Here is a 14472-nt window from a genome sequence, read left to right on the forward strand (position 1 = left end):
TACACGATTCATTATACTGTATTCATTTCTAATGGAAAAAAGCCTGAAAATACTTCCATTCCATATACTTAATGGGAGGGACTGGGTTTCATAATGTTCTAAATAATCAAATCTATAATTCTAAGAACCTTTCTGAAACAACAATATACAAAGAATATGTCCAGCCAAATCCAATAATGTGTCATCAGCATTATTTTGATCTAAACTGGGAACAGTTTAGATTTTTAGTAAAAAGCATACTCTAGCTGGCCATACTTTATTTCTCCTTGCAAATTATATTTTAAACCTGGCCCAAGAACAGTGATTTTTATTACTCTTCTCAGCACTGAGTGTCTATTAATGTAGTACGTGATTTATTTGTTATATTTTTCCATCTGTGTTTATATGAGCAGGAAGACACTGTAATTTCCCACAGGAATCCTGGAAAGATGGTAAGAAGGTGGTGCAATGCTCAAGCAGACAACTGTGCAGCTTCCCAAAGGAAAGGGGAATATGATTTAATATGATTTAATCACCTCAAAGGAAATACATTTACATATTTCCATTTGATTTATGGTTTTACTGCTTTGTTGTTATGCAAACTGAACACATTTTGTAGGTCAGCTGATATCTTTCCCCCAGTGAATACAAAATAATTTTTAATAGTTTTTCCTGGGGATATTTTAGTATTTAGACTTTGCTTAAATATTTTGCAATTTATATCAGTATATGTTCATGAATGTAAAACTGACACAAGATCATTGAATGCTGGCTAAGCATAATCTTGAAGCTGCAAGATTTACTCCCTGGAATTTTCTTTACTGGAGACTGAAAAAGGTTGTGTAGTGTCTTAATAGTAGCCATCCTCAGGGAACCCAGGTGGCTTTATTTTAGGATCATTCCTATTTTTTACCTGCAACACCATCTATGAGAATGTACCATGAAGTAGGAGCAGGGACATCCTAAGGGTAGGAGAGCTCCTCCTCTGTGCTTTGAAAATACCAGGAACATGAGAAAAATGAGTTAGGCAGTGGATTTTCTCAGTCTTGTAATCTGTCCCACTGATACTTACCAGTTGCGGGAGGGAGGGGAGAGGAGCAGAGAAGTTAGATGTGGTAGTTGTTAGTGTGGTTTAATGGTAAACATGACAGTGTTAGGTTAATGCTTGAACTCAATCCTAGAGGTCTTTTCCAACCCAAATGATTCTCTGATTCTCAGCATTGCTTGTCCTAGGGGTTGATCTGTCTCACTCTGCAAAGGCATTGAGGTGAAAGATAGCTTTGTTTCATATATAAAGTTAGTATCTTAGTATATATTTCATTTAAATTCCAATGCAAACAGAAAATCTTCACCAAGATATGAACCTCAGTTTGTAGGATGTGTCTCTTGCAAATTACTACAGGATCTGAAAGTTCTGGAATCCATAATTTCAACACAGCCTCTTTGGTGGATTATCTATCTAGCCTAAATAAGTGCTTTCAAATCTGTCCATTAGTTTTAAAAAATGGCTAAAAGCAGGATGCAAGTTGCTCCATTACAATGAAAACAATTGGGAATTTACAACCTTTCTAAACTGAAAAGTCAAAACTCAACTGATTTTATGTAGATTAAAACAGTTTCTGGAATCTTGGCCTAAAAAAGAGCTGAATGATGAAAAATGTGGAATGGATTGTGAGGTGATCCTAGAGTCTTTTTGGGTATATGCCCAGGTAGCTCATGGATTATTTGAAGGCTTGGTCTCAATTTCTGCTGGCTCTGTTGCATAGATTCTCCTTTTACAATCTCTTCTTTTCAAACCAACTGAAGCATGCTTCTGATATTTTTGGATTTGACAGCACTCCAGCCTTTCCAAAAAATTTACTGTTGTGAGATCCATCTCATGTCCACTGAACGTTTTTCCAGTGAAATATTGTATACAATTCCCCTCAATGCTGCTGATTATGCTGGCAGATGGTTTTGGTTATCACTAGGCCTACTTAAAATGATGGAAATAATTTTATTTACCTAAGACAGGAGCAAGCTTTGATTTGTTTAGTGTTTCAAAGATTGCTTCATCTGTTGTTTGGCAACATGATCCTCTCCCCTTTGCAGTCTTCAGCTGACACTTCATGAGTCTCAGCAGCAAGTGGAGCAATCTCCTGTGGAATCTGATGGAAGATAGAAAGGTTAGCCTGAGCTTTAGCTCTACTCAAATTCTTTCTGAGAGCACTCAGAAGATGCTGCTGTCTTACTAACCCAAGAAAGGCAACAAAGGACATCATAGCCTACATCCCGCTCTGCCCTGATACTCTCAAGAACTCTGACTTCTTTGATGCAGGCGGTGATAAAATGTCCTGGTTTGAAGGACAGGTGTCTGCCAATAAAGGCAGAAGCTCCTCTTTGAAATAGAGAATTTAATTCTTCTCCCTCCCAAGTATTATAAGTGTCTGAATCAGAAACTCTAAAGCAGAGATAAGGGTGTAGGAGTAACAGCTCTTTACTAATATATCTAACCGTACAAATAGAAACAACAGCAGTTATTAAAATTTGCAACAAAATAGAACAAATAACCCAGTTCCAGGCCTTTCTTTAGCCGCAGGCACACTCTACCTGTGTCTGTTCCCGGTGGTGAAAAACGTAGCAGGGCCCGCACAGCTGCAGAGAGCAGGCGGGAGCGGAGGTGGGAGGGGGCGGCAGTGGCCGTGCTGTGTCTCAGGTGGGAGCAGGTTGGAGGGGCAGCTCCTCGCTCACCGTTTGAGTCCTGGTCGTCAGCTGTGTCCTCAGAGGCAGGAGGCTGGAGCAGGGCAGATGCAGGGCAGTCCGATTGCAGAGCACCTGGCTCCCCCGTGTTGTGGCCGCGTGGGCTGGAGATGGCAGTTCCTCCCTCCAAGGTCGCTGGATGCACGAGTAGCACGCCCCCCCACCCCTCGGAAGCCAGCTCCCACCCACCCCTTTGTCTATAGTCCTCAAAAGATCCTGGGTGTAGCCCACAGGCTCTGTCAGCATGATAAAGGGAAAAATTCTTTTAACTGAGACAGTAAAAGAACAAAAACCCCAACATTATCCACCCCGAGTTTTTTCCATGCAAACATGCTACAGTAAATTAAAACTTTTAAATCATATACATACATGCAGTCACAAGCACAGTATCATAGATAGTTCACCCTAGAACAGGGTCTCCTTGGGGTATGCATCAGGTCTCTCCATACTTTTGCATCACCTACCAAGTGCAACCTGGTCCTTGAGCAAAAACCACCCCATGAACAGGATTGTCTTAGCTGGAGGCAGAGTTCACCCAGTTTTTCCTAAGATGCCTCTCAGGTGTACCACTGGACCCTTATCTCCATCTGGTGTTCCCAAGGGCTCAGATTGGGCAGGGCCTGCTCGGTTAGTGGAACCTCGGGTATTCACTAACCATGTGGCCTTTGGTAGATTAATCTCCCAGTTCTTCAAAGTACCCCCACCAAGTGCCTTTAAGGTGGTTTTAAGCAGGCCATTGCACCGTTCAAAAAGAACAAAAACCCAACCCCCAACATAAAGGTATCTCCCTGTCCATTAACGTGGTTGCTGGACTCAGGAACAGCACGCATAGGAGACAAAAATCCTTTCCGCTTGTATGCTTATCCTGCTGGTACCCTAATGCTGGATATACAGACATTTCTGACAAGATGATCAAGTCACACAAATCTGATGACTGTATTTCTTATGAGTTATATATTTGGACTCAGTTGCTGAGATGGCACATTTTTCAGTCTATAAAAGATATACAGAAAGCAGACTGTATTTTCAGCTGAAGAAAAAATTATGAAGAACATGGTAAGAGCTGATAAAAACTGTAACTTCTAACTTTCGATGAAAAATTGCCTCTCTGTTCTGCTCTGTGCCTGTAATACAATCTTTAAACTGCACTAACTAATTTCTACTATGCCAACATATTTTCCTGTTTTATGTTTTTCCTTTTAGGCCAAAATTGGGTCTGGAAAGCTCATGGGCCCTAAAGGTGTTTCAGTGGATCGTAATGGACACATCATTGTAGTGGACAATAAAGCATGCTGTGTCTTCATTTTCCAGCCAAACGGGAAAATAGTCACCAGGTTCGGAAGCAGAGGAAATGGTGACAAGCAGTTTGCAGGTACACTTGATGGTAATATGTAAATCCCCTTTTCTTGCCTCTTCTGCTCACATTTGCATGATGTTTGAGCATGTTGATAATGCTGTATTCTACTCCTTATCATCTGGGGGAGAGGTCCTGCTAGACATACAGCTACAATCTCTATTGGTCAGGCAGACTGCAACATCTGTTGTGCAAATGTAACTGTAACCAGATTGTTTCATCTACCTCTTTATGCCTGGAAGCATTTCAGATCAGTGAGGGAAGAAAGATTGATCTTAACTAGCATTTTATAAGTGATTTGTAATTGCCACACTAAGCTGTTCACCACAATCAACTCAGATGCTGTGCTTTGTGTTTCCAATCATCAGAAACACAAAACCCAATGCCCCAAGTGGTATCTCTTAGAAAATGAGTGTAATGGGGTAGTGTTAAGATTGTGATGAGGAAGGCAGAGTTATGGAATAGCCAATGTAAGTTTGGGGAAATGGCCATTTATACTCAACTGTCTGCTTGCACATGCTGTCTTTCAAGTAGAAAATACAGTTAAGTTTAAAAAACAGAACAGCCTCACTGATATATTTTAAGTGAATAGCTGTTCTTTCAAAATTTGAAACGAAGATGCCAAATTAGGTATGCCAGTCATTTTACAGGTATTGAGTCATTTTTAGTATGTAGTTTCATTGGTCTGATGTTTTGACCGGTTCACAGTGTAAGAGAGGAATAGCATCAATGTGTTTTCATCCTGAGATCTCTTGCAATGTCTTATGGCTGTATGAGAGCTTGGGCTCTAACATAGCTAAATTTTCTCTGGGTATCTCAATTTCTTTTCATTTGAAAATTTGCAAAAACATCTCCTGAAAATAAGTAGGCAAATACTTCCTAACAGTGCATTTGGGAAATCTGTCACCTCTTCTTGCTGATAGGCTACAGAAAACAGGTAAATTGTCAATACTTGAATGTTTTCAATGTAAAATGTTTCAGTTTTTTTATAGTTTACCCTGATATACTGTGAAAACTGAAAGGGAGTTCTGTTCTGTTAAATAACTCAAAATAGGACCAAGTGTTTTACCTGTTTTCAAGCTACCATTTGTTTTTTACTCAAATTTGCACACATATTTCAATACAATGTAAAGCAAAAAATGTCTTTTTTTTCCCTAACAGTGGTCTTCTAAGTAACTTTTTAATTTATCCTAAAACTTGTTAGTTCAAATACTTGTAAGATGTGAGCACATAGAGCATAAAATATTTCAATTAAGAATTTACGGGAACATTTTTGAAAACAATTTTTAGTGTACACACAACTTTATGCTTAAGCACTATATGTTTTGTCTTGTTAATAAGTCTATAAATCTCTGCATAGTTATATGTATACAAGAAAGGGAGAAATCAACAATGCTGATTGGTAACAATAGCTGGTTGAAACTGGTTGACAAAGAAATTATTTGTGTTTACAAAAAGCATGCTGAGCTTTTAAAAAAAAAAATGAAGTAAAATTACTCTTAACTTGAAATTAGTATTCCCACTTGGGCTACTATTGCTGAGAAGCCAAATATAATATGCTAGCACGCGGATTTTTTAAAAATTTAAACATACTTTTCATTTTAATGGTATTACTATTTTTTCTTCTTCTTTTTCTGCATTTCAGGTCCTCATTTTGCAGCTGTAAACAGCAACAATGAAATTATCATTACAGATTTTCATAACCATTCTGTTAAGGTACTGTCAATTAATGGCAACTTGCAATGTTGACATTTTAATTTTATTATGATACTTTCTTGGGGAAAATAACGTATTGTTAAAACCAAAGAGATCACACTCCATATGTATAAGCTCTGCTATAAGGACAGCACTTTCAGAGAACATTGCATGTAGTGCATTGCTTAGTGAAGATATAGTCCATTGCCTTTGGTGTCACTATAATGGTCTCTAATTCAATAGCTTAAACATAAGTCGTACCTGAAATAAATAATTTCAACTTCACTTATTTTTAGTAGCCCTCTGCCAAACCTGTTATTGACCCTATGTTCTGTCTTCTTTTAAAAAAAAGTCTGGCTTTTGAATTTCCCAGTAAAAGCTTTCCACTTTTCTCGTTGTAAAATGATAACAAAGTAAAGATACATGACAGTCTTTAAATTCTGTACCTATAAGCTTTAAGATTACTGGATCCATTTTTAAAACCTGATTCACTTAAAACCCATGTAATTATTTGTTTTCATTCAGTGCCTCCTGCACTGGACAGAACTGGCCACTAGTCCTTACTCCCATGGGAAGTCCTGACTCACAGTGTGTTAAAGTCATGCTATGATAGGAAGTTTATTTGTTTGTCCCAGTAATAAACTAAACCAAGGAAACATGCTGAGATGGGTTAGCAAATATCTATGAAGGAGATACAGGCCATTGCAGTAATGCCTCACCTATGTGTTTGTTATGAGACATTCCCTTTCCTGCACTTCCTGCCCATGCTTTTGTGCCCTCCCTCTATAGGAGGCAGCAGCAGGAGGACAGAGGCAGGATGCTGTTCTACCTGGGCTCTCAGGACACGTGTCAGTCCCACACACCAACAAAATTAAATCCCTGGCATTTCACCTAATGCCTATTTTGACTGAACACAAATATGAATCCTCAGTCCAGTTCTTCACTGTTTTTGATTGAAAAAAAAATTTATATATTCACCTAAAATAGGAAGTTGCTGCTTAAGCAGACACCTTTGTGTTTTGAACAGTGCTGAATCACCTAGGTTTGGAATAGCAACCTTGCTTGCCTATCCTTTTGGAATTGGTGAGGAGGTAGCACTCGTGGTTTGGATTACGACACAGAAACCAAGACTGCTGCAGGAGCCCTAAAGCAGCAGGAGGTGTTTGACTCCATAAATTACCTCTCCACAAACAAGGTTTGCCTGGTAACAAGAATGCATGGAGAGACTTAACAGCAAGGGGCAAACTGAAATGAGAAGAAAAAAAAAAAGTGAAATGTAAGAAGTGTGGCATTCTAGAGGACTTATAATTACTACATTTCTAATGAGAACAGAGTGTCCCATCTGTCTCTGGTGTGACTCAATGGGATAAAAATGTTACTTGTTACAATTTGGTACTAACTGGAAAAGATTCTTATTTCTGTAATGTTCTCTAAATTGGTACATATAACTGTTGACATTCTGAAGAGTTTATAATTTGAGAGGAGAGAGTACATCTTCTTTTAAATAATAAATTAGTTTATAAATAACTAAATAAGTTATTTTCACTCTTATGAGTCCCCAAGCCACTTCCTACTACTCGTATCATGAATTAAACAAGCTCTCTCAGCAACATTTTTCTCCCATCCCCATTAACCTTCAAGGATGTTCCATCCCTCGGGCATCTTTTATGGAAAATCTTGTGCAATGTAGGCTTCTCTTTCATTTGGTCACTTCAGCCCAGGAAGAGAGCAATATATCTTTGTCTTTTTTCTTTCATTTGTTGTTTTTTTATTATTATTATTTTCTTTAATTATCTGAGGCACTAACTTGGTACTTCATTAATTTCCTTCCCCAAATGTTTTTTCTCTGTGCACTATGGGTGTTCAAGAACACAATAATTTCCTGACATCTTCCACCTTATCAGCACTTCAGTGTGCATTTGGCACTTGTCAGGTCTTCGCATTTACTTGTGCAAGCCACAGTCAGTCTCTAAGAACACTGTTGGACCTTGTGCTGTAGCTGGGCCTGGGTCCAAGATGGACCCAAAAATTGTAGAGATGGCTGTGGTACTGTGTAAATGACATATTTTATATCCTCTTTGATCCCATTGGTGCATCCAGGTCACTGACAGAATAGTCATTGATCAGCTCCATCTTTCTGCTGTCTAAATCTGGTTACCATCACAGAGAATTCAGATAATTCAGTTGCTGACTTGTCTACAGAGAGCAGCATTGATTTGCAATGTGTTTTTGATTATGGAAGCAGAGAAGAAACCATCTGGTCCATTGTGTTTTAGTTCCACAGAAATAAAAAACCCAGTGCTGTATCTGCATTCAGCTCTTTTCAGTTCAAGATGCACAAGCTGCCAAAGGATTCTGGGGCCCTTTGCCTCCACATCTGAGATGAATCAGATCTTAAATATGAAGGGAAATGCTGTATGGTGTAATGGAGTGAAGGGAGAGATGGGCATCTTTTCTCCCATCTTGTGGGTGGCTGTGGGTGTGTGTGGGTGTGTGTATTGGGGTTGTGTGTTCCTGGGAACTCTTAAATTTCTCCTTTAATTAGTAGGTGAGCTGGTAGTACTAGATTACTAATACTTGATACCATGCCATATTTAAGTTGTTGTTTTAACCCATACAGGTATTTAACCAAGAGGGAGAATTCATGCTGAAGTTCGGGTCAAATGGAGAAGGAAACGGGCAATTTAATGCACCAACTGGAGTAGCAGTAGATTCTAATGGAAATATTATTGTAGCAGATTGGGGCAACAGCCGAATACAGGTAGAAATTTCTGTATTTCAAAGGTGCTTGATGAAAAAAACTAATGGGTTGGTAACTCTCACCTTCAGACTGCCCAAGAAACACCAGCAGCATTAGAAGTGATGTGGTTTCTCACACCATCCTTTATATGCCTCATCGCCCACTTTCAGACCTGGTGGTGTCAGATTGTCAGCTTTTCAGTGTGGCTGCTGGTAGCTCTGATGGCCACTGTGACCAAGGATTTTGGTGCTAAGTAGTTCCCCAAAAGTTACTTGATGACTTATGAGACTTGCAAGCATTGCTGAGATGATAGTAATTTATAATCACCATAACAGAAAATATGGAAATACGAAAAAGCAAATGACCTGAGGTGAATGCAGCAGATTTTTATCCTCTTTTTTAAACGCTGAGAAATTATTCTGCTTTCAAGTTATGAGAGTTGCACTCCTTTTAAGTGCTAATCACAAGGTCTTCTTGTTTGCCGAAGGATACCTAATAAATAAGTGTATGTATTATTTCCACTGAGTATAAAACTGAGGGAGCTGCTTCTGAGTTGTTCTCAGGAAACACTGTCAACAGGGTAAACAAATTCCTGGTTTTCTCTGTGTGAAAACCTAAGAATCAGGCTAGCCACAATAGTAATATTTGTTAGGAAAACAAGGTGTTGGTTGAGTTCCCAGCTCAAATTAAATTTGATTTATTGTAGTTGACTATTTTTAACAAGGAACAGCCGAGGTTCTTATTTTATTTTATTATTATTTTTTCATTGTGTGTTAATTGTTGCCAAAGATCCTGTCAGCTATAATTAGTTATTTTTCATAAGAACATACCTTTGTATATAAACTTGCATATTATGAGATAACAGAACAGATTTTACCCTTGTTTATTTTATTGTATGTCAACTGTTTCAGAAATGAGAAGTATAACAGTATAACTGAGAGCAAACTTGTGTCCACTACTTTCCTTTTCTTCTCATAACTTTTTTTCTGTGCTTTCTCACCCTTCAAGGTTTTTGATGGAAGTGGATCATTTTTATCCTACATTAACACCTCTGCTGACCCACTTTATGGCCCTCAAGGTCTGGCTCTTACTTCAGACGGCCATGTTGTAGTTGCAGACTCTGGAAATCACTGCTTCAAGGTCTATCGATACTTACAGTAGCAATGAGCTCTGGAGCTGGATAATTACCCACCCTTAAGAAAAGACTCGTCCTAGAGATTCAGTGCAGGATATCTCCTACTTTGTGTTCATCCCTAATAACAGAGGAGTCTCTTATGGACATCTTGTGATAATTTCCAAACTTACCTTGTTTACATAGGACTTGCACCTCTTATGTTTCTCACTGAACTTCTTGTTGTAAGTGTTAATAAAAAAATCCTCTGTAACTGAATTCATAAAGACAATATGAAATTAAACACAAACTGCAACCTATGAAACTGGAATTAACTAATGAGGCTGAAATGAGAAAAGTTTGGGAAAAGTCCCCAAAGCTTTTTGATGACTGTGAAGGATAGCTCCCGCTCAGAGCTTTCAAATTTAAAGAATTATCATTCTTACAAATTATTTAACCCAGAGGTGATCCTGGGAATCTTCTAGATCTCATTATCATGATAGGTATTACACTTTTAACATTCTTCAGTCTTACTGTGTATAACGTGTAGGTTCTTTTAGTATAAGGTTAAGTCTCATAAAATCCATCTAGCTCTAACCATCAGACCTAACACAGCTCAGTGTTTAGCACTATAAGAATCAATGCAAATTCCCTACTCATGTGGAATTAATGAAGGATTGTTTTGTGCAGCCGTTTTTCACTCTTCCTCTTGCTCAATGTGCAGGAAGGACTTTGCAGAGACCTGACATTTCTAAAGCTCTGGAAACACTTAATCGTAGCGAAACACTAGCAGGAGTCGAATTTCTAAATTTCTGTATATCCACAGACCTTTTGACACCAAACTAGCTCATTAGGATCAGGGTTATTACAATGTCAAGTCAATTAACCTCATGTGTGCCACTCTTTCATATGTGTTCATTGCCATGTTTCCTTACGGCAACTCATTGTATTAACCTCTAAAATAAAATGCAGCTTCACACAGGACAGAAAGCCAGAGAAGTACCCCTGTGAAGGACCTACATTATACAACCAAAGGAACTGTGGTAAACAGAGGTTGTATAGGAAAACCAAGGGTTACCAAAGCTATTTGTTTTTATGTGAGAAAAAATACGTTACAAATAAAAATGAATTTGAACCAATCCCTGAAGTCCTTCATCAAAGGGAATTTTGTTAGAGGACAAAACAAGGACTGTGAGATTTGTTCCAATTTGTTTGTATGTATGTATGTATGAACGATTAATATAAAAATAAAAAAATAAATGTGAGTTATTTCAGCAAACTGGAAAGTATGTATGATATTTGATAATGGCAGTATTCTGAAAAATGACCTTTCTTCCTCTGCCAGATCTCTCTACTGTGTTCTTTGTTGAAGTATTAATTTAACTGGAAATGCTTACAGGCATGGTTCTGTTTTTAATGTTTGGTTTGTTGGGGTTTTTTTTAAGAATTAACTTGTAGCATTGGCTTTATTCTTATTTCTATATCCAGTCGTCAAAGGTTGAATTGCTACTGTAGCCTGATTATAGATAGAGTAGTGCTCCCTTTTAAGTGTTGTTTGAGGAGCTGTGAGCTTGCTGCCAATGCCTACAATAACCTGGGAAGTGTTGTCTTTCTTTTCTCATTTTTAGGGCCTTGAAATAGAAGGGCATTGGGTCGGAAACAAGGGAGTATTTTAAGCATGTTGCAAAATGGAAAGAAATCTTTGATAAAATTTCTTGTTATGAGTATTTGTCTTTTTTCTAAAATGTTAAGGTGGTTGTTTCAATGAACTTTAGAAAAACTAATGGTTTTTTGTAAAGTTGCATTTGACTTGTAAAAATGCAGACCCCAAGGTTCTTAAGTGGGGGTTTCTTTTGTTTTTAATTACTGTTTTCTAAAGATACTTCTTCTTTCCTTTGTTTATTTTTTGCACATAGAACCAATTTACAATTTCTTGTGCAAATATAAGTTTCCTTATTTCATTGGAATAAATATTTTGTGCATGAAGCTTAAGGACTGTATAATGAAGCTAAGAAACTGGTGGTAATATTTATGAATATTAAAACTCAAGATTGTTATTACTAAGAGAACAAAATACCCTGTGCTTGAACAGAGTTTGTCCTAAAATTCTGAAGATGTATCTCAGTCATTAAAAATAAACTGTCCTATCAAAATTTAACAAAGCTGTAGATCAAATTTTCACTCTAAGTGTCCTTACAACACTTTCTGACATTGGAAGATGCTTAAATGGCACATCAATGAAGAAAAGGCCTTTGAACTGTATTTAGTAATAAAAAGAAGGGGTTGCACAGATTGAGATAAACATTTTAAAAAATGTGCTGTGGCTGTCAGTTATCATATTTAGTTCCAAATATGGATTTTTAGAATACAATTTTACTAAGCTTGCATGTTTACCCCTCAGAAAACATTGCTAAATTCTCTGTTGTCTGGAACTTTGAGAAGCATGAAAATCAGATCCTAACCCATATATCAAAAAAGATACTTAAGACTGTGCTATTTCATGCATGCATTTTTCTTCTAAAGCTTTTCAGTCCTTTGGTTCCACATTGTTTACCAGGATTTTAGATAACCCTTGTGAACCCTGTGCATCCTGATGAAATAGTGAATGCTGCACATAACCCCCCTCACAACACAGCTCAAAGCAATTAAGAGGTTTTGTGGATTTTTTCTTACAATTGACTAGTCTTTTGGATTTTCAGACATTATCAGCAGAGCAGCATCTAAAAAATACCACTAAGTTGAAATTACTTCTAATAGCAAGTGCTGTCAACTTCAACTTCCAATTTAGTGACATAGGGCATTCCCTTCCAAGGTCTGACCTTATCTGCCTGGCACTGGGAAACTGAGAAACACATTACTTTTACAGTGTGCTTCTGAAGCCAACTTCACAAAAATCTTTGGCTTACAAACCTTACAGAGAGCAACCAAAGAAGAAATTCTGCACTTAAAAGCTGGCAGATCTTTTTTCTCATCCAATTAAGAGAAGGTCAGAGTTGCACTACATGATTTGCTGAATTGTTAGCATTTATTAAAGGCTTTATAGGCACGCTGCTGCCAGATTTCAGGTATAACCAAATGTCCCCTTGACTTCCCTGGAATGCTAATTGACTAGCAGCACAGCATGAATGGTGAAAGTATGTGCTTCATTTAACTAATCTTCAACTCAAAAGTAATCTCAAAGGGTTATTAGATGTTGTGTTATACAGAGCATTTTAGGACAAACTAGCCAACTGTATTTTCATTGCTTTGTGAATAGAATAAAAAGATCTGGTCAGATAAATCCAAAATAAACAATAGGAGAGTTTTACATAGGCTAAACCAGAACAAATGTATTGAAAAAGAAAAAAGAAAAGGAAAATGGTTTAGGGCAAGCATTTGCCTCATGAAGAGTATTACTTACTAGTAAATGCTCATCTGTTCTGTAAAAGCTAGAGGGCTTTTGATTTTATGTCAATATTTTTTACAATAAGGATCTAGTATTGTCATAACAAGAACTTTAAGTGCCCAATATGTTGTATTTGTCATAAAGAAATGACTTTCAGTTGTGGGAGACAGCTCGTTATGAAGTCAAGATATAAAGTCAAACTTTTCTTCAAGAATTCAAGTAGTGATTATGTGACCTGTTTATGGAAAGTGTACAAAAGGTATTTGTGCTACAAATTGGGAAGGTTCCTAACAGGTCATTTTATTTCTGACGAATGTACAGCACTTCAGTTGATGTTTGTGAGCAACACAGCCTTAACCCTGACACTTTTCCTTTGGCTTTATGACATGGAAATATTCCCTAAGTTGCATAGTGTATGGCAGCAGCACTGATAGAAATCTCTACCAGTTGATATGCTGCAGCTTTCCAGTTCTAGCATTTTTCCATTTCTTTTTCATGTTTTTTTAAAAAGTTTTTGTACATTCCATCTTTGTAAGTCAATATATGTTTTGTGTATATGTAAGCCTTGCGCTCTCTTGACACTCATAATGAAATATTCTTCTCACTTGTTTTTTGTTGTCAATGATGATGTTTTTGTTTGGTTTTTTTTAATCCCTATGAGGCTAAATACAGACTTTTTCTCCTTAAGGTCAAGGATGAAACATGTACATCAAAGTGTTTGTGTGTATGTGTGTGTGTGTGCGTGTGTGCGTGTGTGTGTGTATGCACGTGCAAGCGTGTGTAGGTGTGTGTGTGTGTGTGTAGTTTTAGCTTCCTGTGTGCCATGGTATTTATAATGCTTTAGCTGACAAAAAAAATTACTCTGTCTTGGAAATGTAGGAAAACTGGAGTCAAATGTGTACCTTTATCACGCACAAAAATTTCTAATAATAAAAATAAAGCTTGTTTCCTCTGTTATTTTAATGGTTGAGGATTTATTTTTCATATGCCTCATACTCACTGTCCCTAAAAGTAACTCCATAATGCAGGAAGACAGATAATTTTTTCCAGTTTTCTTCCTTGACACCACAGGTGATAAGCCAAGGAAACCGTGATTTTTTTCAGGGGTGTTAAACTTTTATGTGAACACAGAGGAAAAAGGGGCTTGAGTTGTTCTTGGGAAGAAGGTGCAGAATTGGAGCTTCATTGTTCGTCTCTTTCTTCTTCAGTCCAGGAATCAAAACTAAAGTTTTCATTGGTAGATTGGTAAAATTATGAGCTGCTAGCTTTTCTGCTTGCATCACAGAAGTACACAGTATCTTTTAGCTGAGGTGTGTTATAACATTTCAAGGGTCTGTTGCAGGAAACCAAATTAAATTTTTGTGGAGAACAGAAAATCTGCCTTAGGAGTTCAGTGTGATAGTGTTCCTGTAAGAACAAATTTCCAGCTTGTATTAACTTCAATTTCACATAGTACCTATGTCTTCCTG

The 14472-nt window shown here is 37.5% G+C and overlaps 1 protein-coding gene across 19 annotated transcripts in view; it reads left to right on the forward strand.

Moving 5' to 3' along the window:
• The window catches only part of TRIM2 (tripartite motif containing 2), a 94532-nt gene extending 80572 nt beyond the window's left edge, over positions 1–13960 (forward strand). For 10 of the 19 annotated variants that reach the window (XM_056490722.1, XM_056490726.1, XM_056490724.1 and 7 more), the window contains 4 exons: positions 3922–4102; positions 5718–5788; positions 8388–8528; positions 9516–13960. In XM_056490722.1, the coding sequence (XP_056346697.1) occupies positions 3922–4102; positions 5718–5788; positions 8388–8528; positions 9516–9668 (546 nt within the window). In that variant the 3' untranslated portion in view covers positions 9669–13960. The remainder of the gene's footprint in view (positions 1–3921; positions 4103–5717; positions 5789–8387; positions 8529–9515) is intronic. The other 9 variants (XM_056490734.1, XM_056490737.1, XM_056490738.1 and 6 more) reach the window with 1 other exon arrangement.
• Positions 13961–14472: the final 512 nt, after the last annotated feature.

Source organism: Oenanthe melanoleuca, chromosome 4, assembly GCF_029582105.1.
Source record: "Oenanthe melanoleuca isolate GR-GAL-2019-014 chromosome 4, OMel1.0, whole genome shotgun sequence".
In the NCBI taxonomy this organism is placed as follows: Eukaryota; Metazoa; Chordata; class Aves; order Passeriformes; family Muscicapidae; genus Oenanthe; species Oenanthe melanoleuca.